Source organism: Melanotaenia boesemani, chromosome 17, assembly GCF_017639745.1.
Source record: "Melanotaenia boesemani isolate fMelBoe1 chromosome 17, fMelBoe1.pri, whole genome shotgun sequence".
NCBI classification, from domain to species: Eukaryota; Metazoa; Chordata; class Actinopteri; order Atheriniformes; family Melanotaeniidae; genus Melanotaenia; species Melanotaenia boesemani.
In genome coordinates, this window is record NC_055698.1 from 19,157,850 (window position 1) to 19,184,020 (window position 26,171).

The 26,171-nt window shown below is 37.8% G+C and overlaps 1 protein-coding gene and 1 long non-coding RNA gene across 5 annotated transcripts in view; one reads left to right on the forward strand and one right to left on the reverse strand.

The window, feature by feature from the left end:
- Positions 1–24,082, reverse strand: part of trps1 (trichorhinophalangeal syndrome I) — a 115,355-nt gene extending 91,273 nt beyond the window's left edge. For 2 of the 4 annotated variants that reach the window (XM_042012606.1, XM_042012609.1), the window contains exons 1-2: positions 23,967–24,082; positions 4,059–4,519 (exon numbers count right to left, since the gene is read on the reverse strand). In XM_042012606.1, coding sequence (XP_041868540.1) covers positions 4,059–4,071 — 13 coding nt within the window. In that variant the 5' untranslated portion in view covers positions 4,072–4,519; positions 23,967–24,082. Of the gene's footprint in view, positions 1–4,058; positions 4,520–23,429; positions 23,633–23,966 lie in introns of those variants that run through there. The other 2 variants (XM_042012608.1, XM_042012607.1) reach the window with 2 other exon arrangements.
- LOC121657205 lies at positions 23,624–24,420 on the forward strand. Its single transcript, XR_006013533.1, has 3 exons — positions 23,624–23,924; positions 24,019–24,202; positions 24,339–24,420. It is a non-coding gene; the product is annotated as an uncharacterized LOC121657205 (long non-coding RNA).
- Positions 24,421–26,171: the final 1,751 nt, after the last annotated feature.

Genomic DNA, 26,171 nt, shown 5'->3' on the forward strand with positions numbered 1-26,171 from the left:
GTCTGCTGCTAACTAGCTATGGGAAAAATCCCGATTTTCAAAAAAATTAATCTCCAGAAATGGAAAATTCAATTTATCGATTTTATCGATTAATCACCCAGCCCTAACCTGAGGGCAGTGCAGAGTTCAGAGTTCACTTTTGAATTCTGACATCAGTTTCAGCCCATAGTAAACATAGGGATGGTGGCGGCAATTATGATCATGTAGATTCTCTGAAAGACAGCGGTAGACAGCTGCGCATCTGTGCAGCTTTTAAATACATTGTAGATTCTCCTTCTCCGTTCCTTTTGATGGTCACACATGAGCTATACTGCACAACATTGCCCCTGTGGATTTTGGTGGTAACACTCAGTTTAATACATCTGGAAACCCACAAGCTATAATATACAAAATATTCATTAATGATGCAGAAGGCAGACTCTCTGCGAGGCTCTGTGCGAGTGCATATGAATATTAGAGCATAAATGAGGCTTTCCACTCAGTTGTAATAAACATTGTACAAGTTGTTTAGTGGAAACAAAACTTTGCGAAACAAGAAAAATCTAACTCATGAACTGTATCACATATGAAATAAAATGAAGTAATGAAAAATTCACTTTAACTGGATGTATTTGTGTGTATTTTTCACATTTTCCTTTACTGTTTCCATCAACATGTTCTTGTGCACAACTCCAAAATATGCATTAAAAAACACTCAGAGACCCAACTACTGTGACAAACCCCATAATTTGGTAAACATTGTACAATATGAATCTGAAAACATCCCAAACAAAAACAGTACTTGGTTTTGCAGCTAACTGCTGATATACGGTACGTATTATACACCGGTAACCATCCCAACTTTAATGAAGTTATTAGAGGCAAAGCAATCAATTAACAGCTAAACAGAGACTCTGTCCTCCTCATTAATTTGTGATGTCAAAGTGATTTAGAGGCCTGCTAAGTGTTAACTGAAAACAGGCCAAAACCACTTTACCGTGAAGAGAAAATGAGATAACAGTGTGATGACACAGTCATGTTTGCTGCCTTTATACAAATAAAGTTAATAGAAGAACACAAACATAGACAGGATCAAACAGAAAGCTCATCCAGAGGATGAACGCACATCTGTCACTTTGTTCTTTGATTGATTCTTTGTTTCTTAAGTCAGTCGATCATTACAAACTAACAAATTAACTCATTAATTACTGTGACAGCTGGTGACACCTCCTTTATAAATCTTTTTTTCTACATAATTAATAGGTCTTAATTGGGATTAATTAGAATTATTTTGTTGTTTCGGATTATGAGGCCAGAGGAGCTGTGTGTGTGCTCATGCATTTTTATTACCCTTTGTACAGTATGATGAATGTTTTATGTCTTGCTGTCCTATACACACACACACACACACACACATACATATATATATATATATATGTATAAACACTAAGACACTGAAACTGAAGTTGGTTGTGAAAACTAAAAATGATGCACCCTGCTGAAAAGTTGGATAAGGAGATGAGGTCATCTCACAGACAATGAGCTAGCTTGTGGTCTATTTTGTGCATATAGGTCAACAGGTAGCTTGCATGCTCACGTTTCCATTCTACACCAGGCTTCGTTAGGACAACACACACATAACCAGAGGATGACGTGAAGAAACCCAGAAAGCTCTACTGAGACAGAGGGAAGGAACGCACCAGACTCACTGCCTCAGAGAGGAGCCAAAACTTATTTGGGTCTAAAACGTCACAGAAGCAATATTCTGAATGCTTTATTGTGCATGTTTGTGTTCAGCATGACCATCAAACTGTCTTGTGAGGCTGACTGAACTGTCTCTACACTGCATTCCTCAGTTTTACACAAGTCTGAAAAAAACCCCAGCCAAATCTGACTTGCGATAACATCAAAGACGATGCAATACCACAATACATGCACACGCAAACAAGACTGGATCCATGAACATGCGCATACACATCTGAAGGAATGCAAATATTCACATGCAAAAACATAGTTAGACACATGCACGCAATCAGAAACCATGTCTTAAAGAATCAAGCAGCTCAAAGCAATCAATCCACCATGCTGGATAACCCCACCAAGGAAAGCCACTACGCCACATAATGAAAAACATGCAAACACACACTATCAGAGACACAACATTTGACTCTGATGTGGACAAATCATTAATCTAAACATTCATTCATAAAAATGCTCTAAAACTCACACGAAATAATACCACGGAGCGATCGAAAACAGACACAAATGTCAAACTCCATGCTTTTTCAGTTAAAGGGTTGTTCCATCAAATTACTTTTAAAAAAGGAAAAGAAAAAGAAAAGAAAGAAAAAAAAAACTCCTGCCACATTTTTCCCAGCTAGTGCAGCCTTGCTGATAGTTTGTACTTCTATTCGAGGAGACTTTAAGAGATCCACCTCAGTCTTTTGTGGCTGTACAAATATAATCTCGCTGGATGGAAAACTGTAAAGTTACAATAACACAGTTGCTCAGATCATTTAGAAACCTCACTGTTGGCAGCTTTTTACCCTTTTTTAAGCAAGGAAAAAAAATGCTACCAATGAAATCAACAAAAAGAGCATGACTGTGTGGGTACAAATGGAAGTAGGCTTATAAAAATGTAAATATCCACATCTGTCTGTTTACATTATTTTCAAGCAGTTTTGCTTTAAACATAATCCAACTAAATACAATGGTATTAACAGTAAAAAAAAAAAAAAAAAAAAAAACTCATGTTCTGTGTCTAACACAAACAAACACATATGTAAAACAGAATAAAGGGCCTCTAAATATTCAAACCACATCCAACACAAATCTGCAGTTTAGCAAAGCAATGGACAAAACTAAATCACAGCAGCTTTAAGCTCACACTACCACATTTCCTGTAATACAGTAACCTGCATGTATCATGGCATTCATGAAGCATGCAGGAAAAAGATACAGCAACATGCCAAATTCACATGCTTAAGACATTTTTAAAACATCTAATTATCCCTGAGAGATAAATAATCATTCAGCAACTGCAGATTATCAGCGTGCATAAAGTTTGCTTTTGGCACTTCCTTTAGCTCACTGGTCCTTATCAACATTACTGACTGTATTCTGAAGTAGTGAGGTTAAAATTTGCAACTATCTGCTGAATCCAAATAATTATTGTATCAGAAAAAAAATCTGTTAACACTTCATTGTTGTCAACAGTTACACATTTTGTTTAATTGTGTTTAATCTTAGGCTACCAAACTGCTACCTTTAATTTTTACTGTGTGAGGAATTAATGAGCTCTGCAAATGAGGTTTAATGAACTTGACTGTAACAGAGCAGGCTTGATGGAAGCGCAGGTAATATCTGGGCATGAGTCGGTCGCTCTGCTGTTTATAATGTGTAATGTTACTTGTGTGCTTTGACTTTTTCCAAATGCAAACACAGTTAATTCAAGCTGCACGAGAATCAGCTAACAGCTGCACATTTAAGATCGCATCATACCAACAGCTTTTCAATGCAACACAGTCACTTCCTCCAACAACGATGACTAAGAAAAGTTTCGTTCATAATGCTTTGCTGCTCTGCAGCAATGCCATCGTTATCAGTTAGTCATTTAGAAACTCCTCTGAACACAGTTTAGCTGGACCCAAAAAATTATAAATAAAAATTTATATTCATTAATGATGTAAGTAGTGTTTGTTTTAAATGGAAAAAACCAAACAAACTACATACATGCATACACACATATTATATATATATATATATATATATATATATACACACACCTATACATATATATATAAAAAAATACCAGTTTTACTCCACAAAATATGAGTTAAAAAAATTAAAGCTTGATCTACAGGATAGGGTAGATATTATCGGTATAAATCTGGTCTCAACATTAAATGTCACATTTGATAACATGTTTTACACTTTTTTTTTTTCTTTTACTTTGTGTACATTGAGATATTTCACACGTTTTCATTAATGATTTAATTCAAAGTTTTAACTGTAGACATAAAAATTGTTAATCATACAGAAGTACTGATGATAAAAAAAAATTTAAACATATCTCCTACCTCTGCTGATCATCAGGTTATAAAAACACCATGGCCAACTCTTGGCTTTGGCATCAGCACGGTTTAAGCAGCTCAATTTAACCCAGCACTGCAACGGTCCGTCCAGTAGCGCAGTTCGGCTATGGGTCCTCTGTACTCCACAACAAAGTCATGGAAAGCAGAAACCAGGCGTCAGCCCCAAACTAGTATCCCTCCATCTCTTTAGGTCCGCAGAGGTCCATGAACACCAGAGCAAAAATGTTCAGCTTCTTCTGACTTGTGATTAGAAAGGTCCTCAGCTACAGGTAGCATCAGCTACCTTTAGTCCAGCGTTCTTATGCTTAACAGCTGGGCATTACGGTTGTAAGTTTGAGCTGTAAATCTGTGGAAGAAGTGTGTTGCAGGGTGCCTGTCCTGATCCCCTTTATTTTGTTTTGTCAGCTCAACCTGAAGTCTGCAGGTACAGATGTCACCTTACCAACCTGCAAAAGGAAATGACAAAAATAAGAAAGAACTTCAGAGTGCATTTGTAACATTTAAAGGAGGTTTATACACACATATACATATAAACACACACACACATACATATATATATATTATATATATATATATATATATATATATTCAACTCAAACTGTACTTATTTTATTTAATCACCAGATTTGACAGATGACATCGTCTTCAAATAAAGAAAACTAAAGCAAATCTCAGGTAATTTTATTTTCTGTAGTTTTAAAAAAAAATGTGATTAAATCTGGTTAAAAAAAAAAACTTATATGCAGTATGCTTAACAGATCTATGTGGAGGGATTGGGTATGAAGGAAGTTGGTCCAGTCCTGCACATACAAAGCTAATATTCACAGTCACTTAAGAAAAAGCGTTCAGTGCAATGAAGAAAAAAAAAAACCCTGCAGCAACCAGTAGTGTCTCATTTTCTCTAGTATTATTCACTCAATTTCAACATTGATCGCTCGCTGAATCAGAAGAAGGCAGTAATCGATGAGTAATTTCCAGGGATTTCCATATCAAGTTTCCAGTGGCTGTGACTGTTGACAATTATATTTCCTTTTCTCTGTATTCTCTACCATTAAAAGTCAGGCACTTTGGTTTTCAGTTCCCCCTTTTGTTGCCTCAACCACAAAAAATCACCCCACCCTCTCTGTCTGTACCACTCCTCTTTCTTTCTCTCTCTGTGCCACCCCTTCTTCTTTCCATCTATCCGGTCTCTCTCTGCCTCTTACCGCAAATCTAAATCTGAGCCTGTGTTTATCCTCGGCCAGTTTCCTTGGGACAGTCTGAACAGTGTGTGCACATGTAGGTGTGTGTATCAGTGGTGGATCGCAGACAAGTCTTCAATGTACTCACACGCACTATTTAATAGCACAGGCTACAGCTTGAAGTTTACATCTAATTTGCAATGCTGATAGAGCCCAGGGTAGTTATAAAAAAGGATGGGTATTCATATCCTGGACAACCTGTTCAGTGGTTTACCTTTGGTCCTGACCACTTCCACATACAGCTTTAACTGTGTTTGGAGAAAAGATAGAAAGTAAATACACACAGAATGGAGTGTGTCATTATGAGAAAAAAAAAACAGATATGTACTGTTGCAAAAAGACAAAAACAATTGCTGGCATAAAGCGTAGCGCACATTATGAGTCATTACTGAAATTCTGAGTCATTTTAAAGACCCTCCCATCTTTAAAAAAAAATTATGTTTTCAGGGATAAAAGCATGTTTTCGACTAAATGAAAATATATGTCTTCCAGGTGGCCAATTGGAACAAAACAGCTCCATGCCCCCAGGTAACCCTGTAAATCATCTAAGCAAGCCCAACATCACTCTGTGTGGACTAAATGCAAAAATACAGACACAAAAGATTCTGCTCATGCATTCTAATGATTTCTCCAGGCTGTAATATCCCAGCTGTCAAGTTACCCATGACGCACACGCATATACACAGATATGTTTCCTGTTGTTTCGAGACAGACCACATAATAGTATTAGCTATAAGAGCGGAGACAAAGTTAGAATGTGTTTTCTTAAGCAGTGACCGAAAGCAGAAAGATGACGACTGAGAGGCAATTTAAATTAGTAGCACAAAAGGAAAAGAAAGGGAAGAAAACGGTTGTCTTTATTTTTTCTAAAAAGTGAGCGGAATTAAATATTTTTCTTGTGGTGCTGTGACTCAGTCGAGCTCCCGCTTACTCATTTACTTAATCACTGTCTTTTGCTGTCTCCCTGTTTTTATTTCTCTAGTTATTTTTTCTGTATTTCTCCACAATGACTTATCTCCTTTCTTTCCCTCCTTTCACACCCCTGCGCTTACTAATGCCACATCTCACATCCACTGGTTTTAAACTCTCCATCTTACTTTTCCTCCCTCCCTGTCTTTCCCATCAATCCATCACTGGGCTCTGTCATTTTTAAATGCTTCTTCTGTCTGTTTTTCCAACTGTCATTGCCCCCCCCCCCCCACCACAAAATCACCACAGCCACCTCCCCCTGCGTTCAGACCCCCTCCCTCTTCTCTGTGAACGTGTGTGGTCCGGTCCGACTATAGACCGTTACATTGTCCCAGACAGGTTGGACTGCGCCACTGGCCAGCAGACGAGGGGGAGGGAAGAAGGGAGGTGGAGAGCGGGGGTTCCTAGGGAATGTTTGTTTTTCTGTTTCCAATTTGGTCCAGCCCGAGGAACTCCACACTCCGCTCTGTCTCAAACACACCATTCATGACGGCCTGACGTACATGATTACACACAAACACCCACTCAGTAACTCTCGGCTCGCTCACAGGCGCACATGCGTGCATGCGTACAGATGTGCACACACACGTATTCAACAGCCTCCCTGCCTCCTGAAAACAAATACACGTGTACATTTACATGCATGAGCAACAATATGTGCAGGAACCACTCAAACTGCATTTAAATCATTTTTGCCGTGCAACATGAGCCGTTTATCCTTCTTCTCATCTTTTATTGTTTTCTGATTTGTTATTGTTAATGTCATTTCAATTGTTATGGTGGTCAAACTAATTATGTCCGTTCCTTCGTTTTTCTGTGATTTTTCCCCCCCTCTGTCCTGAGGAAAATTATGGTTTTTGAAAGGCCTTTTTGATGTGTATTACTGTTTTTGTTTTTTTTAAGAGAAGAGTTTCAAACTCAACTCTTCCTTTTGGATTATTTCAATAGTTTCATTGATTGGATTTTTATCTTTTTTGTTCTGTTTGTATTCATTAACAAATTTATACACGTGTAATGCTGACAGTCGCAAAAGCAGTGCAGGATGCACTGTACATGTGTTCACAGCTGAAAGTTATTTCCAACAGAGGTCCCTTAATGGGCACTGGTGGATCGAGCAGTCGTTACATGACATGGTAAAGTTTCACATCTGATCTGATCTTCTAACAAAGAAGAAGGCCAGCACACTGAGAGGTTGAATGTTCTGGTACAGGATTATTTTGGTTATGTTTTCTTTCTTTTAAATTTTGTTAGACTAGATCTATTACAATTCAGGTTAGAGCTACATTGTTTTAGATTAAAATAAAGCCAGATATTTAACTGTTTTTTTTATGAGTTCAAAATTTTTGTTAACCCACAGCAGCCAAGTTTGTTGAAAGCAAAGCATTTTACTGAAATGATTGCCTTTTTGGCTCAGCCTATTTTGCGTCAGATTCTTAAAAACTAATAAAGTGTGGTAGTTAAAGATCAAAATTTAACATGAAAGCATTTATTGTTGAATTGTAAAAAGTAGGATGACAAGAACTGAAGTTGCAGTCCAACTTTGTTTGCTTTGAAAACACAAGCAGAAAAGCTAAAGCAGATTTTTTTTTTATGTTGACTCATCACTACTGCAGCATGGATTTAACACTAAGCTGAATAAGAGATTAAAAAGCAGGCAAATGCAGCAGCAAAGGGGTATTCCTCACACCTGATTTAAAACTAATCTGAAATTACAAGGAGCATTAAAATGCTTGAATCTTGAAATTTATGTACATAAATTTTTATATATACTTAAAATTGTAAATGTCATCATTGAGATGCTTTGTTATTTACTCAGAACATTTACCAACCAACAGATAACTGGTTTTAGTTTTAGTTCAGTTTTCAGGAATCAACCAAAGCATCACCAGCTCTGCATTTCACTCAGGTTCCACGTTTGTGGATCATTTTCCTTGATTCTTGATTCTCCGCAGGGCTGAGTTTTCTTTGACATCAGTGCAAAAACAACAATCCTTTCATGCACATTACCATCTATACTTGTTTTTAAGCAAATCATGATGTTATCCATTAACATCTAAAGGGGGAGAGGGTGAATTAGGCACCCACTTTAAAAGGGATATACATGTACTATTTATAGGTTTAACCACAAGTAAAACTGTCACATTACCTTTGACATTAAATTTAATATCTGTCCTTATAAATGATCAAAACCTCTGTACTAATGCCGTCTTCCAAGCATGATATTGTAAGTAAGTGAGTTAAAACTCTGTTAAAACAGTTTTCTGTTTGACAGACTGATGGAAATTGAAAACAATAAAACAATATGTTTTTTATCCCTCTGCTAGGAAATACTTATAGCTCCCAGAAGAGGACATGTCAGAAAAACGGAGTCCACTTTGAGCAGCTGAAGAGCTGACACTAAATGCCGATTGTCCATGCCAAAAGACGTGTAGGACTGATTGTCATACAGAACATGCAGAATATTTCCCCATTCTAGCTGGATGTCTTCCATTTAAATTGCTTAAAATCACAGTTTGAATAAAAGTATAGTAAAAACACCCACCAAGAAAGCAGACTTGGCCAAACGTGAGATCATAATAATGTCAGGACTTAAGGGATTTTACTTTTCTAGGGATTTCTTTAAAAAAAAAAAAAACCTTGAGCTCCACAAAATTCTGAAATGAAATGGAAAAACACAATCGCAACCTTTCTGCTACGGTTGTGTCTATATCCACTTCGATCAAACTCACGCCGTCTGCACCGATTTATCTTGCCTGTAGGCCACTTCGCCTGCTGTCGACAGTACGCATCAACAACAGAACAAAGCAGAAACGCCTTCATCAAGTTTGTTATGATTGTGCCAGCTGGTGTCAACATCCCTAAGTAACCTTGATCAACCAGATCTGTCAGCTGTTTTAGGTGAAAGTTGAGGGAGTGGTCCGTCTATTGAGAGCTGTGAGCAACACCCAAAGCTTTCACGCTGAGCTCTAACACAGATTCACGTGCAAGCTACTGACACATTGTCACTCCTCCTGTAACAAACGGATCACCTTAGTGACTTTAAATATATAAATAAACAATCCCAATAATAATTTTAGTCTCCTTCTTCCTGTTAGGTGTGGAAAAATTGTTGAAGGATTATAACAATAGGCATGCAGGAAAAATAAACAATGATTTACAGCTAGTTAACTAAACAGGGAAAGTTTTGAAACTGCTGGCCAAAAGTAAGAAAACAGGAAAAAACGATTCCTAAGTGATGACTGGTAAACTGCTGCTGTGGCTGGTAGAGGAGACAAACTTACCAACCACAGACAAGGGAGTACCCACATCTGCCTCGTGAACGATGTTAATGTCCTGCCTTGATGTACGATAGCAGCAGGGAACCATGAGCTGCATAAATCAACACGGGACTGTTGATTCTGACCTTGCACTCCACAGCTAAGACTCTCATATATCAAAAATAATGGAGAACAAACTCTGCTTCAGTGGTGGTTGTAGGCGTAATGGAAGGAACTAGTAGCTGCATAAATCAACATGTTGATTGTTGACTCTTGCCTGGCCGTCTTTCCCCCCAAAATTCAGAAAATAAACTAAACTTCTGCCAAAAATGCACACACACTTACACTGAGACACACACACCATGTCTGAGTGTGCCAGACATATCTGGTGATTTTAAACAAACACATACACATGCACACACCCCGTACGTATGTGTGTATATGTGCGTTGTGATTTGGTTTCTTTCTGTCTGGGAAAGCTCAAACATTACGTCATTCACACAAACAGAACCATGCACTTTCTGCTACACACTTGCCAGTCAACAAAGCTCTTTCTCAAGCGCATACACGTACAATTTCCATTCCTGGAGAATCGGACGTTTCCTGCAAGCGCACGGCCCAACATAGAAAACGTCTGGACAAACTTAAGATGCACTCGCACATACACACAAGCACACACGGCGGAACATTTTCAAGCCACAATGTTGACATTATACTCTTTTCCAGAGCTCTTCTATCTGCACGCTGTCCAAGTGAAGCAGTGTGTCCCTGTTGAGCACTATCGGGAATCAACAGCCATTTTTTTTTTTTTTTTTTTTTTTTTAGGCCCTCCAGACGTCAGTGCAGGGCTGGGCTCCATACCCAAACTGGACTTGAATCAAAACCCAAAGCCAAACATGATCAACTCAATGAAAAGCTCTCAATTTAAGTATTTTCATAGAAATAAAAGCATTTTTAAAACACACACTAGTCATGTCTAAAGTATTGGCTTTGCTAACTATCCCTCTTTTAAAAAGTAACAAAACTGATCCAGTGTGCACACGCCAAAGTAACTTTCATTTTCCAGAAGTGTTGCAAGATTATCCTTCCAATGATGTTCATTTGCAAAGAGGGAGAATAACTAACCCAATGCCCAGGAGTCGTATCATTCCTCATACTCAACACTTTCCAAAATCCAGATCAGAAAAAAAGAAAAAAAATGTACAAATGTTTTAAATATTGATAACTGTGCCTTTCTTTTTCCAGTTTCACAAAACAAAACATCAGTCAACGGCTTTTTGGCTCCAGCAGCTACAATCTGTTACAGTCAGATTTACAGACCAGCGCAGCAGCACACTTTCTCTTTGCGGACCAATAACCTGCATATGAGCATATCATGTTTAAAATAAGGCCTCTTTTTAATCACAAGCCGCCTCCTCACACGTTCTGCATACCATTCATCTGGTGGCAACTGAACATCATATATGACCCCCCCCCCCCCCCCCCCCCCTGGAGTTTTCCAGTAACATTTTAAACACAGAAATCTGACTAGCTTGGAGCTAGTAACATATCTGTATCACTTTCAACACAGCACAAGTGTGAACTGTTGCATTCACATTAACAGGCGAACACTCACCAGTTAATATGAAATATGATCAGCTGTTCAGAGGAATCGGACAGGCTGTCATATTAAATAAATAAATGTGCACTGTGTGTGCCTCCGTCATGGTTTTTATCTACAATAAATACCTGTTGCACTGAGTCATTTCATACTCTCAGCCAATTCAAAAAGAAAGAAAAGTGTTTAGGCTGTAGCTAAAGTTTATCCTTACTGTCTGGTCATATATGAAATCTGCATTGCCCCAAAGGTTTGTTGCACTTTTTTTAAACCCCCAATCCCTTCTAAAATCTCATCTGCAGGGATCCGAGTTCCTTTTATTCCCCGCATTTCCTTCAATCTCCTTCAGACTGTTTAGTTTAAACACAGCCCACCATGTTTAGTCAATATTTTTAAGGCAAAACTAAAACTGAAACTCTGGATAGTTTTCTGTGATGCTGCAGCTCATCTTCTGACAAAGAAGTGAAATAACATCACGTTTTCCCCAGTTCTGGTGATAACAAATACACTGTTACTGCATGAAAATTAATATCTCTACATAATATGATTTTAACACTGAGTGCTGAACAAGCTTAAACATGTAGAAAAGGGATCTTTCAACGGCCTTCCTGCACTGCTGCTATCTATTACACAACCACTTCACAGTTGGCATGCGAAAATCAATTCTTAAAGTGATATGACATGTTGCTGTGGGTAAGCTGTGACTCCATGAGAATTATTTTATTATACTGCACTTCATGTACAATCCAATCTTGAGCAAATCTCACATACTGTGAACACAGTGGCTCTTTCTCTCACATTCTCAGGAATTTCTGAATGAAGGGTGAGGAACATTAACTGAAAGGTGGTCCATGTGTGCATGTGCCGTGTCTTTAAGAGATCACTGAAGCTATTAATGTTCCATATCTCATGTGTAAAAAAGAGCATTAGTAAGGCAGACATGGAGCTACAACCTCAATTTCCATCCAAACAAGCAGAAAGTGCTGTACGGAGGTTTGAGCTGCAGCACACTTGAGGTTTTATTCAAAATAATTTTCTCTTGATGCTGAAGGCTGTGAATGGCTGCCACGAACAGCATGGCGCTAAACTGCAATCATTCAACAAATATTACAAGATTTTCTCTTGTGAGTTTAAACAAAACTGCAGTGCCCCAAACATTCGCTCTACTTTTCCAACCCTTGATCCCAGCTCATCTGCTGAGATCTGACACTTCTTTTCTTCCCACATTTCCTCCCCATATCCACCATTTTCAGCTTTAAAATTTAAAACTGCCACTTCTTAAGTTATTATTCAGAGGAGAAATTTAACATCTAACAAGCTCTTTGATACCCTTTTGCTTCCTAACCTCATGTGTATAGCCTAAGTTAAGTTGTCATCCCTGAGTGGAATATTACTGGAGTAGATTATATTTTAAAAACAAACCATAAAGCACTTGTTTTGATCTTACTCCTCGTGACATAAAGCTGCTTTCAGTTCCCCACAAGATAAATCCAAAGTGCATTTCTGCTTGACACCTAGCCGAACTAATCCTGAATACAATTTAATTGTTTGAAAACAAAAACATGGGGTGGTTTTTATCACAACCTACAAGAAACATGCAGCCTAAAAGTGTCAGGAAGCATTACCTTTAACTGTTTTATACAAAACATGGAACGTCCAATCATATGAAATAACACAAGACAGCAGAGGGAGTGGCTACGTGAAGAGTTTACAAATCTCTGATCATGCAAGATTCACCATAGTTTTGTTAAACTACTTTCACAACAAGAAAATTCAGACACAATGCAGACATTTGTATACGGGTTGGGAATTTTACCATTTAAAGAGAGAATTTGCAAGAGAATGAGAAAAGGAAAGCAATTCTTCCAGCTTTATGAAATCAACCTCTAAAGAAAAGGAAGAGGACAACTTGAGTGTGAAGCACTAAAAAGCCCAAAAGCCATGTTGCAGAACAAACGCCATGCCCCCCACTGTGCTATTCCACCCTTTGCAACACACACACACACACACACACAAAGTGCACTCTCACACATGGGCCTGAGGTAAATTTAACTGTCAGCCGTAAAGTTTTCAACCATAGCAAATGATCTTTTGCCCCCTTTTCTCGCCCCACTTTTCTTCCTCTGGTTCACGTTAATGAGTCTGTTCTTCTGTTGTCCATCCCTCCTTCTGTCTGCCTTTTTTTATTTATTTTTTTTTAACTCTTATCCTTCTTTTTCCCCTCACATGTTCAGCACCTTTATGTCAATGGCAGCTTTTTTTTTTTGTTTGTTTCCCTTTCTCCTTTCCTCTCTGCTCCAGCCAGTTTCTCCATCCCTCACACCCCAACACCAACCAGGAATGTTTCTATATCCCATTTTTCTTATCTCCTACTTCCTAGCTTCCAAGAAATGAAAAACTATCCTTTCCACTTTCCTTCATCTGTCCGTTAGCCTGACCCCCACCCCCTCCTCGATTACCCCAACAACCCACACACACTTCTGACCGTGGGCCTCTGACACCCACCTCTTCGTCTCCCGCCACAAAGGTCTGAAAGACCCCCAGATGTGTGCCCCTTCATTTCCATTTAAAAAAAAAAAAAAGAACCACCTCCCTCCCGCCATCATCCATCTATCTGTGCAATCACTTTTTCACACAGAGGAGACTTCAAAACACCCTGTTAGACACTTATCAGAGAGTTTTTTTTTTCCATTTCCTGGGAAACAAAACCTTAAGAAAAAAATGCACAGTTGGCCATGACAAATATGTCTTATCACATCCTTCAGGAAGGAGTTCTCCACTGTTAAACACAATCTATTATAAATAATAAGACTTCCTCTTTTAGAGATACTCTTAGAAAAATATGCTGACTATCAAAAATAGAAGAGGAAACATGCTGATGAAAACAGATTTTGGATTTCTGAGAATGTCTCTGGTTTTACCATAATGGCTCAAAACAATGACATGGTCCTTTCTGATTTTAACACAGATTTGCAGACATTAGGCCTAAATAAATCTTGATTGTTTAAGATTACTGGTAACACTTAATCCTGGTGAAATCATTACTAGGGGTGTTGAATTTAAATAGTTTTTTACGATGCATCGTAATGCAGACGTGGACGATTCTGCCACGATGCAGAAACAGAACATAATCAATTATAATGATGTAATGGTTTTGCTGCTTTCTTTCGTGCGTGGCGTGATCTAGCTGCTGCAACCGCTCGGCAAATCCAAGGCTAAATAAGTTTTGAAACCTTCACTTAGGAAAATTGTAAAACTAAGTAAACATACAGAAAATACATCATTTACTGACTGGAAATACATTCATTGTCTCAGGAAAATCACGTAACATTACACATAAAAATGTATGAAAACCGAATGTTAGCTTAAGGCTAACATCCATGGAAAATACCATTGGCAAGCTAGCAGTTAGCATGCAAAGGGATTTAAACAACTTTGTCCATCAACAAATGTTTACATCAACATTATTCTCTGTGTTAAGTTACAAGTCGACTAAACTATTTACAGGCAAATGTTTGTTGGCCATACGAAAAACATCTTAACTTCCATATTCTGTCTGAAATGACCATGGAACGACAAACACACTGCTTTACTGCAAGAAACTTAAACTTAAATAACAATGTCACATTTTATTAATGTCTCTGAATTTCCCGGCAATATAAAAAAAAAAAAGTTAAATAATGTAGTTAAAAATAAAATAATTGTTTTCATGTTTATGATGTTTTTGTCAATTTTTGAACATTCAGATAGATCTCTGAAACAATTATAAATTAACAGGGAGTTCATAATTATCTGACTGCTTGTATTCATTGGTAAAGAAAATTGAGGATGCAACACATAGTGATACATCGCTGAATCGAACTGAACCGTTGACAAGATAATCATAATCAAATTGGGAAACCAGTGAAGATGCACAGCCCTAATCATCACACAGGTTTATAAATCAGGATTATATAAGATAATCACAATATTTTTGTACAAGTTACTTGGCACTGCTTTGCAATGTTGGTAGAGCAAACACAGATGGAGGTGAGTTGCTATTGATAAGCATTTAAAAGTGGACATTTTAACATAACATTTTATTAAATTACTGGAAAACATTAAGTGAGCCTCACATCTTAAAAAATGGACAAAGAATTATCAGCTTCGCCCTACAACAATGAGAAATGGAAGAAAATCACCAAATTTGTGGCAGCTTATTAAGCCAAGGATCACCTTAGAAACCTAATTTTACCAGCTAGCTTTAAATATAAGTTCCTGTCACGTTCTTCTTTATGAATAAATTACTTTTCCTGTACTCTGCAGCCATACTAAAGCTCAGGTAAATCAATTCAAACAGCCATTTGTGAGTGATGTAGCATTGTGTTGCATATTGTAGCAAAATATGTAGCACTGGGAGAAAGATGCTGCATTTTAAATTGTAGACAGTTGTCTCATTTTATCTGGCACTAAATAAAAAGGAGATTTAGACTAAGACTGAACTGACTGGCTGCTTCTATTAAGAAAAAAAAAGCCATTCTAGTTGTATATTATCATTTGATGCTGGAAAACTCAACTGTTAACAGGTGGAAATATACATACACATGTATGTATGTACACATAGACTGTATGTATATACACACACACATTACAATCAAATAATAAATCAGATTTGCTTCCCAATTACCTAATTAATATTTATGAGGTGAATCAGCAGGTCTGTTCAGTAAGAAAACACCAGCTGTGGAGAAATTTTTACTGAAATCTAAATTATGCAACTTGCCTGTTTACCTGGTCTGAAGAGAATAAAACAAACTGCAATCACTAAGTGAAAAGCAAAAACTACAAGAGGCCCCAAGTAAAACCAGTCTCCATGTCCATATAAAATAAAAAAAATAAATGAAAAATAAAAATTCTTTCAACTGAGCACAATAAGATTATTCTATTATGTAACCATAAAAAGAGCAGTTCTATGATGTAACATTATTTCCAAAGTATGTGCAACAATAAATACTCCCTTCAGATCAAACCATCTAGTTCATCTTCAAAAGATATTGCTTTTTTTGGAAACAATACGGCACTAATTGCACATAATCTGCAGAAACTATCCACAGAGCCAGTACAAGCGTTGCAGCTCCATGCACTAAGAATTCTGTATGGCTGTAAAAGAAGATGAGCCCCATTTTTATTTTCCAAAGTTTATGTGGTTTGAAGTGAAGCCCTGAGGGCACCATCTCAAACTGCCTTCAGGGCTGCAGCTTCCAACATCCAAAGCAGCAAATGCAGTATGATTTTACAGTATCAAAGACATTAATAAATAAATAAAAATAAAAAAAAGCCCAGCCTCTACCTGAAGAGAACAGGTGAGACAGTTAGCTTTGCACTTGGAGAAAGCCAACTGTCTCACAGACTCCTTCAGATTTGGGATGCAATGTCAAGCTAGACCAGAGGCGAGTTGAAAGGGTGTCATATCTCCCCGTGCTCTCTTCCTTTCTTCCTCACTGTTACAGCTGAGCCAGCCAGGGCTACATGAATAAAATAACACAACATGCCAGGCTGATCATGAACTACAGTTCTGTTTCTTCATTTTCTGTTGTCTACAGCCAGAAGCAAACAAACAAATAAATAAATAAGGCCGGAAAGGCAAGTGTGACTACTTGCTTTAATAAAATTTAAAAAAAAAAAAGCTGTGTGCATGTTAGTCGCTTAAATAACAGTTTTAATATGATGGAACACCATAAAAAGTCTGCTTCTTATAACACACACATGCATACACACAGAGGAAACCACACACTGACAGACACATGTATGCATTCGCACAGACTGAGGACAAAGACTACTTTGAAAAGTTACTCAGCCACCAGATGTTTTAGGCTGATCCCAGACTACAATACTAATGGGGCTGTCGGTACATATGTGTGTGTGTGTGAGTGCAGACAAGTGATTTTAAAAAGCAGCAAAAATGAGTCCCTTTCCCTCGGTAGGTATAGTTATGACAAGTCTACCTCTACACCTTTAACAGTCAAGCTAACTGCTCCACATTACACACTATAGCACACAGATACAAACAAAACATTAATTAACATATGTGGACACGTGTATGGATGAATGTGTGTAACATGCTCACAGCCAAACACATGCATCTTTGAAACAAAGGGGCATTAGCCCCCAATAATGCTGCACCACATCAAGGTATGATATGGATAAAAAAGGCAGAGAGGCTACAGAAAACTGCCACTAACTCTTAGTCAGAAGATAGCACAATAGCAAACAAAGGGCAGTGCGTATTTACACTAGAAATGAAAGTTAAATGCAATCTTTCAGCAAGAAAATACACTACTTTGACAGTGATTACAGTATAATCACAAGCACATGACAGTAGCAGTCTTTCTTGTCTTGCATCGCAATAAAAGAGAAAGATTCAGAGATAAAGACACAAAGCACTTCAAGGAACAAATGAAAAGGTAGCAGACTAAAGGGAAGGAACAAATCAGATAAGAAATCTGAGCATGTGTATGCATGTGTGGGTTTTTAGTTTGACTGTTGACCCAGCAGACAGTTAACCTTCAGTACAGAAATTAAAACTATCAGCAAGTCAGTTCAGTCATAAACAAGCAGCAAAGGAGATAGATTTGACCTCAACGGAAGGAGATAAGCTCTTAAAGACTTTTACACTAATTGATAAGCATCTATCAACAAGGTTGAACTGTCTGTAGATCAATGATGAGTAATACTGCATGCTAAGCACGAGATGACTGGCAAAGATAAACAGTTGGAGCAGCTGCCATATTAATGAAATACACACAAGGATTGAAATCACTTGTGAACAGATAGGAACCACATCAACAATACCAAGTAAAATACTCCGATCTAGTTAAGCTGAAGCTACATAAAGTGCAGTTAGTTTAGCATAAATCTGTTAACATTTTAATTTGCCTGCAGAATTTAAATCTTAAACCTTATAAAGTGGAAAAACTAATGCAAATAGCAGGTGGCTGTGTTGATTCAGAGATTGGTCATTTTCCTAACTGCATAAAATCCTGACAATTGCCCGCTGTGAAGATAAAGACGGCTTTTTCTCCAAGCACATACCTTGATTTTAAGTTCATTTAAAAAAAAAAGTCTTAATCAAGCATACTTGAGGAAAATGCACTCCATCCAGAGACTTTTTAGCTGCAATACAAGGAAGCTAACAACATAAATCCCATTTAAATTCATGCCACTTATGCCACTGTCACATTTTCCATAGTTCATTTTCTCTGCCTGCCTACTGGGTGTTGTGTGAAAACTCTGCACAATTGCAGATGGCGTTTCGTGCAGGAGTACACTTTAGGAATATGAGTGGAAATTTACTCTCAACAAGTTCAGATCCATTGTTGCAGCTTTTAGTGGATGTCACAGTCTCTTGATTAAAGTACTCATCATACATGCTCTAAAGGATTTCTACACCATAGAGGTACTAGTGCACACGTTTTCTGACTTAATATTATGGTAAATCTGGATTACGAAATTCATAATTACCATCAAATCAGACTTCTTCTAAATTGTGTCATTTTAGACTTTTCATACATGAGTAAAGGCTTTAGACAGGTACTTCTGAGGTGCTGCTGTGACAGATGCTGGTATAATTGGTCCACTTCACTGTAAGCCAGACAAAAAAAAAAAAAAAAAACTAGTTGTCAGCTGATTACCAAGGACTCACTGAACAAATTTTATTCTCCTGAATAACAGGTTTAATTTTTATGCTGTAAAATTTCCAATTTGTTCATCTTAAAATCTACGTCATAAACTTTTAGATTTTTAATGTTAAATGTTAACTTTCAGATGACTGATTTTGAGTCTCAATGAAATAAAAAATAAAAACACAAGGGGGCTTTCAAACTTTCCCCTTCAGATCTGCGAGACACCAATATTTAGAACATGTTCAAGTTTTATTCACACAAATCTTATAAGATGTTCGGGACTGAACTCACTCTGTCTACTGTGTTTTAACACAGTCACTGACAACTGACTACTGGAAAGTTACTTTATTTCCTCATTAGTTTTTAGTTGTTTATTTTTCTCTTTGCATAATCTTCTGAACCTGGGAGAACACCTGAATTTATCTCAAGGAAAGTGTGATGGTTAATCACAGGTTGAAATCCTCACATTCGTGAAAAACTTAAGTCTAAAACACATCGTCAGAGCCCATTTTAACAGTGATTTACATGTATGTACGGGAAGCTTCGCAATGACTCTCGCACTGCTGAGTCAAAGCAGTCAGAGCTCACAACTCAAAGCACATCACATAACAACCCAGCAGGTTTCATTTTACTAGCTGTCTAACAAGCAAAGGCTGTAAATGCTTCCCTAATTATTTTTGATTCTGTAAAACCCAGTGTGCATGTTTGCAACTAGTGCTATCTGCCACAGTTTAGAGATTTTACTCAAAAAAAAAAAAGCACTAAGCAGGCGTTTCAGGGCCTGAGTATTACACACTTTGATAACAAGAGAGTCTCTGTAACCACAAGGCTATACTGCTGCCTGTGCCACCACCCTCATGTCGTGCATGTTTAACTCCGCCACTTATCAGATTCCACCGTATCATGACAGAAAGGTTTGCCATCTTTCAGATCAAAGACAGAAAGAGTGTCCTGTATTTAAGTACATAACTTGGAAGAAAAAAAAAAGAATCTAAGAAAAAAAGCTAAAATTAAAAAAAAAAACTTGGAAAAAAGAATCATCTCATCCTAAACTAAGACCATGTGCTCGTTATCTGAAGCAGGCCATCCAAAAGAAAGACTTTTAAGTCTGAAATAGACTAAAGACATTAGAGAAACTCAAACCTAAACACGGCTGTACAAACCACAGACGGAGTGGGGATGACATTTTGGGTATTTAGCAGACACTCTTTTCCAGACTGACTTCCAGTAAATGAAGCAAGAGAAGAAGCTCAAATCCTTGTATCACCACCATTACAGACAACTAATATAAAGCCATGAAAGACCCAAAACAATAAGCCCAGACAGTAAAAGAAGTTGCAAACAACTGTGTCCTTGGGATATGAGTGAAACAGGACATTGGGTAATAAAACAGTGCTAGCTAAAGAACTGCGAGCCAAGAGAGCCAAAAGGCTAGTAACTGCTTTTTTTTTTTCTTTAAATAAACTGTGTGACAAATGGGTGTTTTCCTTTATCTGAACTGCAGGCAGAGCCGAGATGAATAACGGCTGATTGCTTTAATAGATGCCATCTTTTCTTGCTTGTTAGAAACAATGAAAAGTTAGGACAGTCATGATCATAAATAAATAAATGCGATTGGAAATTTGAAATAAAATAAGAGCCTTGAGTTCCCGTGAAAGAAAAGTTCCTATTAAAGAAAGGAATGTAACGAGACGTTTGGCCAGCGTCAGCTGAGAACATTTGTGATGAACTACTGAGGCAACAGCTTCCTCTATTTTAACTATCTGACAGGTGAAAATAAATAAAGCAAAAACATAACTCAAACTTTAGTTTTCCTAACATGTTCAGCTGAGATAAATGAGGTATCTCCACATAAATGGTACTCAACATTTTAAATATTCCCTTTTAGAGACTCATCCAACTGGTTACCATAGCAATCACTAAATACTGGTTTTTTTTTTAGCTTTTAGTTGTGCATTGTTTGGACCAAAAGAATAATGACAGCAGAAGCAGCATCTGCAGACGAATAACGTTTCCCTACACTAGGGATAAACCTGACAAGTAACTTAAGTAAATAAGATACTTAACCTCACACGGAGCTTCTATTGTAGCACATAGATGAGGAGCAAAGAGACTTTGATGGAGGTTTTACAAACTTTTAGCAAGCCTCCAAACTTGTTCCATGTCTATGTTCTTCTCTGGAATCAGTGAGATTATTGATTTTATAGTGTAAAATTCAAAATCCCATCCAGTTTGAGCAGCTTTGAGGTAGCAAAAAAAAAAAAAAAAAAAAAAAAGACCAAACATCTACGGACTATTCACACCTAAAAGCTGCTTGGACCGGGTTGAAGTCTCCTTTCACACTCCCGTCTCAATTGGCCTTTTTCCCCCCTCTACTGTAACGCAATGCTGCTTTGAAAGGACCAGACACAAACACATGGCAGCCCACAAAATCACTACAGTTGTTCCTCATGTCTTCCAGAACATCAAACCATCAATAAAACACACAGGAGATACATTCCAGCTAGTTGAACAGGACATTTCTGACTTCCCTCGCTCCATGTGTTCTCTCTGCCTCTCTCTCGAAACTTTCTCTCCACCACAGGGACTTCACATATTGCAGCCATATGAGCGAGCCATGGACGTCTCTGCAGCACACACACACATACATTCACACTGGAATAAGCCCTTTGCTGTCTCCCACTTTGTCTCACACACACATTCAGGAATGAGTTTTACAAGCAAGAGGCTCTCTTTAGGAAGTTGTCAACTGTTTTGACGTTTAATAGCAGCTACGAACAAGGCCGTAAGATACAATAATATCTAGTGTCTGGAAAGCGGAAATTTTTAAAACGTCACCAGACTGATGCATTAGAGGCGTCAGCATTTCAGTTATTTTATAGAACGCTGTTAGAAGATGCACAAGTTTGACATCACCCATGCAAGTTATATGATCGCGGACCGGTCGCTACAGAGTACGACAACGGCTTTGGTGTGTCCGATTTAAAGCAAAGAATTCACTGACATAGAAGATGGATGTGTAAGGACATCAAAGGACAATTTAAAATATTACAAACTTAATTAAAAGTTGTTGTTTTTTATGAGAACTGGAAGTTTATTAGAAGCAGATGATCCTGATGAGGATCAAACTGCTGACTTGATCATATCTATGTCAGCTTTTTTAAAATAAAACTTTAAAAAGGCAAAAGAAAAACTTAATTACTACGAAATATGTCATCATTACACATTACAAAGCATTGGAAAGCATATGTGAAAACACCCAAAGAAAAATTTAAATTTGGAGCCGAATACATCTGAGTTTCTCTGACCCGTTTAGTGCTCTTTCCTTCTCATCCTTTATGTAAAAATCACAGTCAAAACACAAACTCAGAACTACAAGTTGTGGTGTTGCCATGCTGCAAGCAAGACTGCAACACAAACTTTACCTTAAAAGTTGAATCCATCATCTCTCTCTCTTAAGATGACCCTGACTGTTTTATAAGCATCTGGTTAACTTTTCTTCTTGAGTTGTGGCTGACAAAGAGGTCGAAACTTGCCCCCATTTCTTGTCACTCGGGGGAACAAGTCGCAGCCAGAACTCAAAGTATTCAAAATGCAAATTTAAATTTAAAAATAATCATGTGAAAGTGACTTTATTTGACAAAGTTTAGAATAATTTTAAGGTGATAATGGAGTGTTTTGAAGCTCCAATTTAGACAGCTTAATCACTTCATAAAGTATGAGTTTCAGACAAGCGCAAGGGTACGGTGAAGTCTAACAGGCCTGCTCTGCTTTTAAAAAAAACTTTGGGGGTTATCTGCAGAATAAAAGTCGATCCACACATAAGCAGCTCTTTTTGGGGGGGGATGGGGGGGTGCAGATCTGGAAGAACTCTGGTGAAGTACTATGTAAAAAGCTTCCTTGCAGTGTGTGCCTCATTGTACTGGCTTCACATACTCTGCTCTCCCCACAGAGTTGTCATGCCTACCCAGCTCCCTTATCTCAAAGGAACATCACAGTTTCTTACAACGAGGAGGAGGGTACGGAGGGGGGGGGGACTTTTGTCAAAGTTGAGTGGAAATGCAACTCAGGCTTCCCGACATCACTCATGAAACCTCCTGCAACAACAACAAATAAATAAACCCGACATACTTGAGCTAATATGCACTTGTTTACTTTAAAGTTGATAAGAGAGGATGTTTGGGGGAGATCTTTTACGGCGATTCACATCCACCATGCGCTCTTCCCAACAATGAAAGAAGTGAGAAAAAGAAAGAAAACAGCGCCATATCGGTTGTAAAACATGTGATAAACAAAATCTTTGATCTTGACACGCTTGTTTTTTCCGCTTTTAGTCCAATAAACTGCAAATCATCTGAGCGTGGTAGTCTTTCAACACTTTCCCTCTATCTGTGCGACGTGCGTCATTCGGAGGATCAAGAAATCTGAACTTGAGTATCAAGTTTGCAGTTCGAATAGTGATTTTGAAAAAGTTATCAATGAAATTTTGTTAAAAGTAACGTGTGAGCAAGCGGTTAGACGACAAAAAAAATCACCCAGAGTAGCCGGCTTTCCCCTCGAGTAAATGAGGGATGCCACTTATCGTAAACTGAAGGCAGAAAGAAGAATCAAAACTTAGAGAAAACACAAACCTACTTGCGGCGACTAAGTCACTCCACGGTCCCCTTCTTGTTGGCTTCAAACTCAGTCTTAAATCAAAGGCTAGTAGCTGCTCCCGGTAAGCCCCCCTCCCTCCCCCCGAAATGTGTATTTGTGTAGCGTTTGGGTGTCCAAACCTAAATGTAAATTGCCATGTGAATGCAAAGCGGTGCTGCTCTTTTTTTCCTCCCTCTCATTCAGCAGATCCCTCTTTCCCCAGCGACGCTGCTCAGGCCGTTAGTTACATAAGACGCAAACCGACTGCTGCCCGTCGTAAAAACTACCAACGGCTAACAGCAACAATTTTGTCTCCTAAATCGCACGGCTGCCTCCCAGGACGAACAAAATTCATCTTCCCCACTTGTCCGAGAGCATGCATTTCGCTGTCTACAAGTCCAAACAGGCATCGCCGATGCATTCATATTGTTTTGGTTGAAAAAAAAAAGAAAGAAAAAAAGGAAAAATCCCCTGCACCATGTAGGAGAGTGGTATGCATTTGTGTTGCTAGTGTTTCTTTTAGTGCTGCTTACCTGTTGATCAAAATAAGCATTAGCCTCTTTTCTCTGTGTGTGTCTCTTTCAGCAGCCTGTTAAGATGGTGGCTGGCTGGCTGGTTCGTCTCTTTGTGGGGTTTTTGTTTGTTGATGATGTCGGACGGGGTGAGTGTGTCTTGGCTGTCTCTTTTTTTCTTTGGTCTGAGAGGGAAAGAGAGATAGTTAAAGCTTCACGGCAGCACATAAACTAGGCTAATACCGACTGATTAGTGGGTGAGTTTGGCTCTGGTATTGCAATTTTTCCTATGGAATAGGTTTAATTTTTTTTATTGAGCCGCCCGGATTTGCTGGCCACAGCAAAACCAAAGCAGAGCAGCTCGTTATCTTTTTCTTTTTTCTCTTTTTTCAGACTAGTGTTATCGCTTTGCTGTGACAGGACCTCTCTGCCTGTCTGTAGGCTGGGGCATTACGTCAGAGGAGGAAGACACAGCAGCTCTATTAATATCAAGAAGCCACCCGAAGACTGACTCTTAAAGCGACACACACTGTAATCCCACTTCTACTTAGTTTACGATTTAGTACTTAAGGAAAATCAAGAACAAAGACCCACAGACTGTAATCACAGCTGTATTAGCAACAAAATCCCAAATACCAAGAAATGTTTGCAACACAAAGCAACCACTCAGCCAAAATAAAGACAGATTTCTTTAAGTGGTTTATTAAATAGCCAAATCAGCTACTTAATTTCAGCAATACTGCCTGTTAAAGATACAGTGTGCAACAAAATAAACGGTCAATAACAAAAAAAAAAAAAATACTGTTCCTATTGGTATCTAATCATTTTACTAAAATAAAAGTGTTTTTATTCAGGTAGAATGAGACATTTATGACTAATTACCATGGCTCCACATACATGGAAGCTGCCATATTTGTGCCACCATTTTTTAACCAACTGGACAAACAGCTATGTATGTGAAGTGCAGTACTGGCAGTTTAATAGGTGGGATAGGTAGCACTTTAAAAGGCACCAAAAGTAATTACCTTTAGAGTAGTCATTGCACCCGAGGCCACTGGATCCAATAACCGATATAAACAGAAGAATTTTGGCTACTAACGGCTGCCGTCCATTCACAATCATGCTTGGCCTATGAAGTCATTGCTGTTCCCATCTTCACCACTAGATGTCAGTAATTCTTAGATGCTGGACCTTTGAGGTTGTGGCGTGTAAAAATAAAGATCTATGAGAAAATTAGTATAGACAATGTAAAGTTGATGTTTTGAGTTGGTTTATTTAGATGTCTAAATGCTTATTCTTGTTTGTTTTGAGACCATTTTTAAGTAAAAACCATGAATTTTAACATCAGGATATTATTTCTTAAATCGAGCTGCACAGTCAGCCTCCAAAGTCAACTTTAATCCTCGTAACCAAATATTAAATACAGTAGCAGAGAGCAACCATGCCTGCAGTTATTTATTTTGAAACCATTGTCTTGACATCATGAGAGAAATATTCTGTCATCCCGAAAGGAAATGTATCGTGTTATCTCAAGAAATCAGCCTTGTTTTCTCAAGATAACCACCCACTTTAACTTGTTCTCACAAGAAAAAGAGTTTTGTTTTCTCAAGATCTCGACATGCTCAAACTCAAACGCTCATAAATGAGTGGTTCATCTGTTAGCATCAAATTTCATTGTTTATTGTCATAACTGGCAATAAATTGTAATAGTAAGTTAAGACATGCATGTGTTATTCTGTTTGCTTCTTGGCAATGAACTATAACCTGAACTCAACCAAATAAAAATCTGCTTGTTTTATTACTGTTATCTTAAGAAAACATGTTTATCTTGAGAAATTGTTCATGTAGCTTTATAAATCAATGCTTAATATCTCTAGGAAACAACATAAAAAAATTATGAGATACTTAACTTATTATCTTGAGATAATGACATTAAAGATTTTATTGGTATGACTGCTGTTTGCTTCCGTAATTAAACATATCTCTCCACTGCATGTAAAAGTAAACTATATTTTAATTAATTTTAATATTAAAACAAGTTTATTATCAGAATATAGAGACTCATAAAATCCACTACAAATGATTTAATGAAATAAAAACATCACCAATGTGTTTGGAAGTATTATCATTTGTTTACTTAATTGAAATTCACCAAAAAAAAAAAAAAAAAAAACATGTTGATTTTGCAGGTAACACATTTCAGCACAATCCATCTATCCATTATCT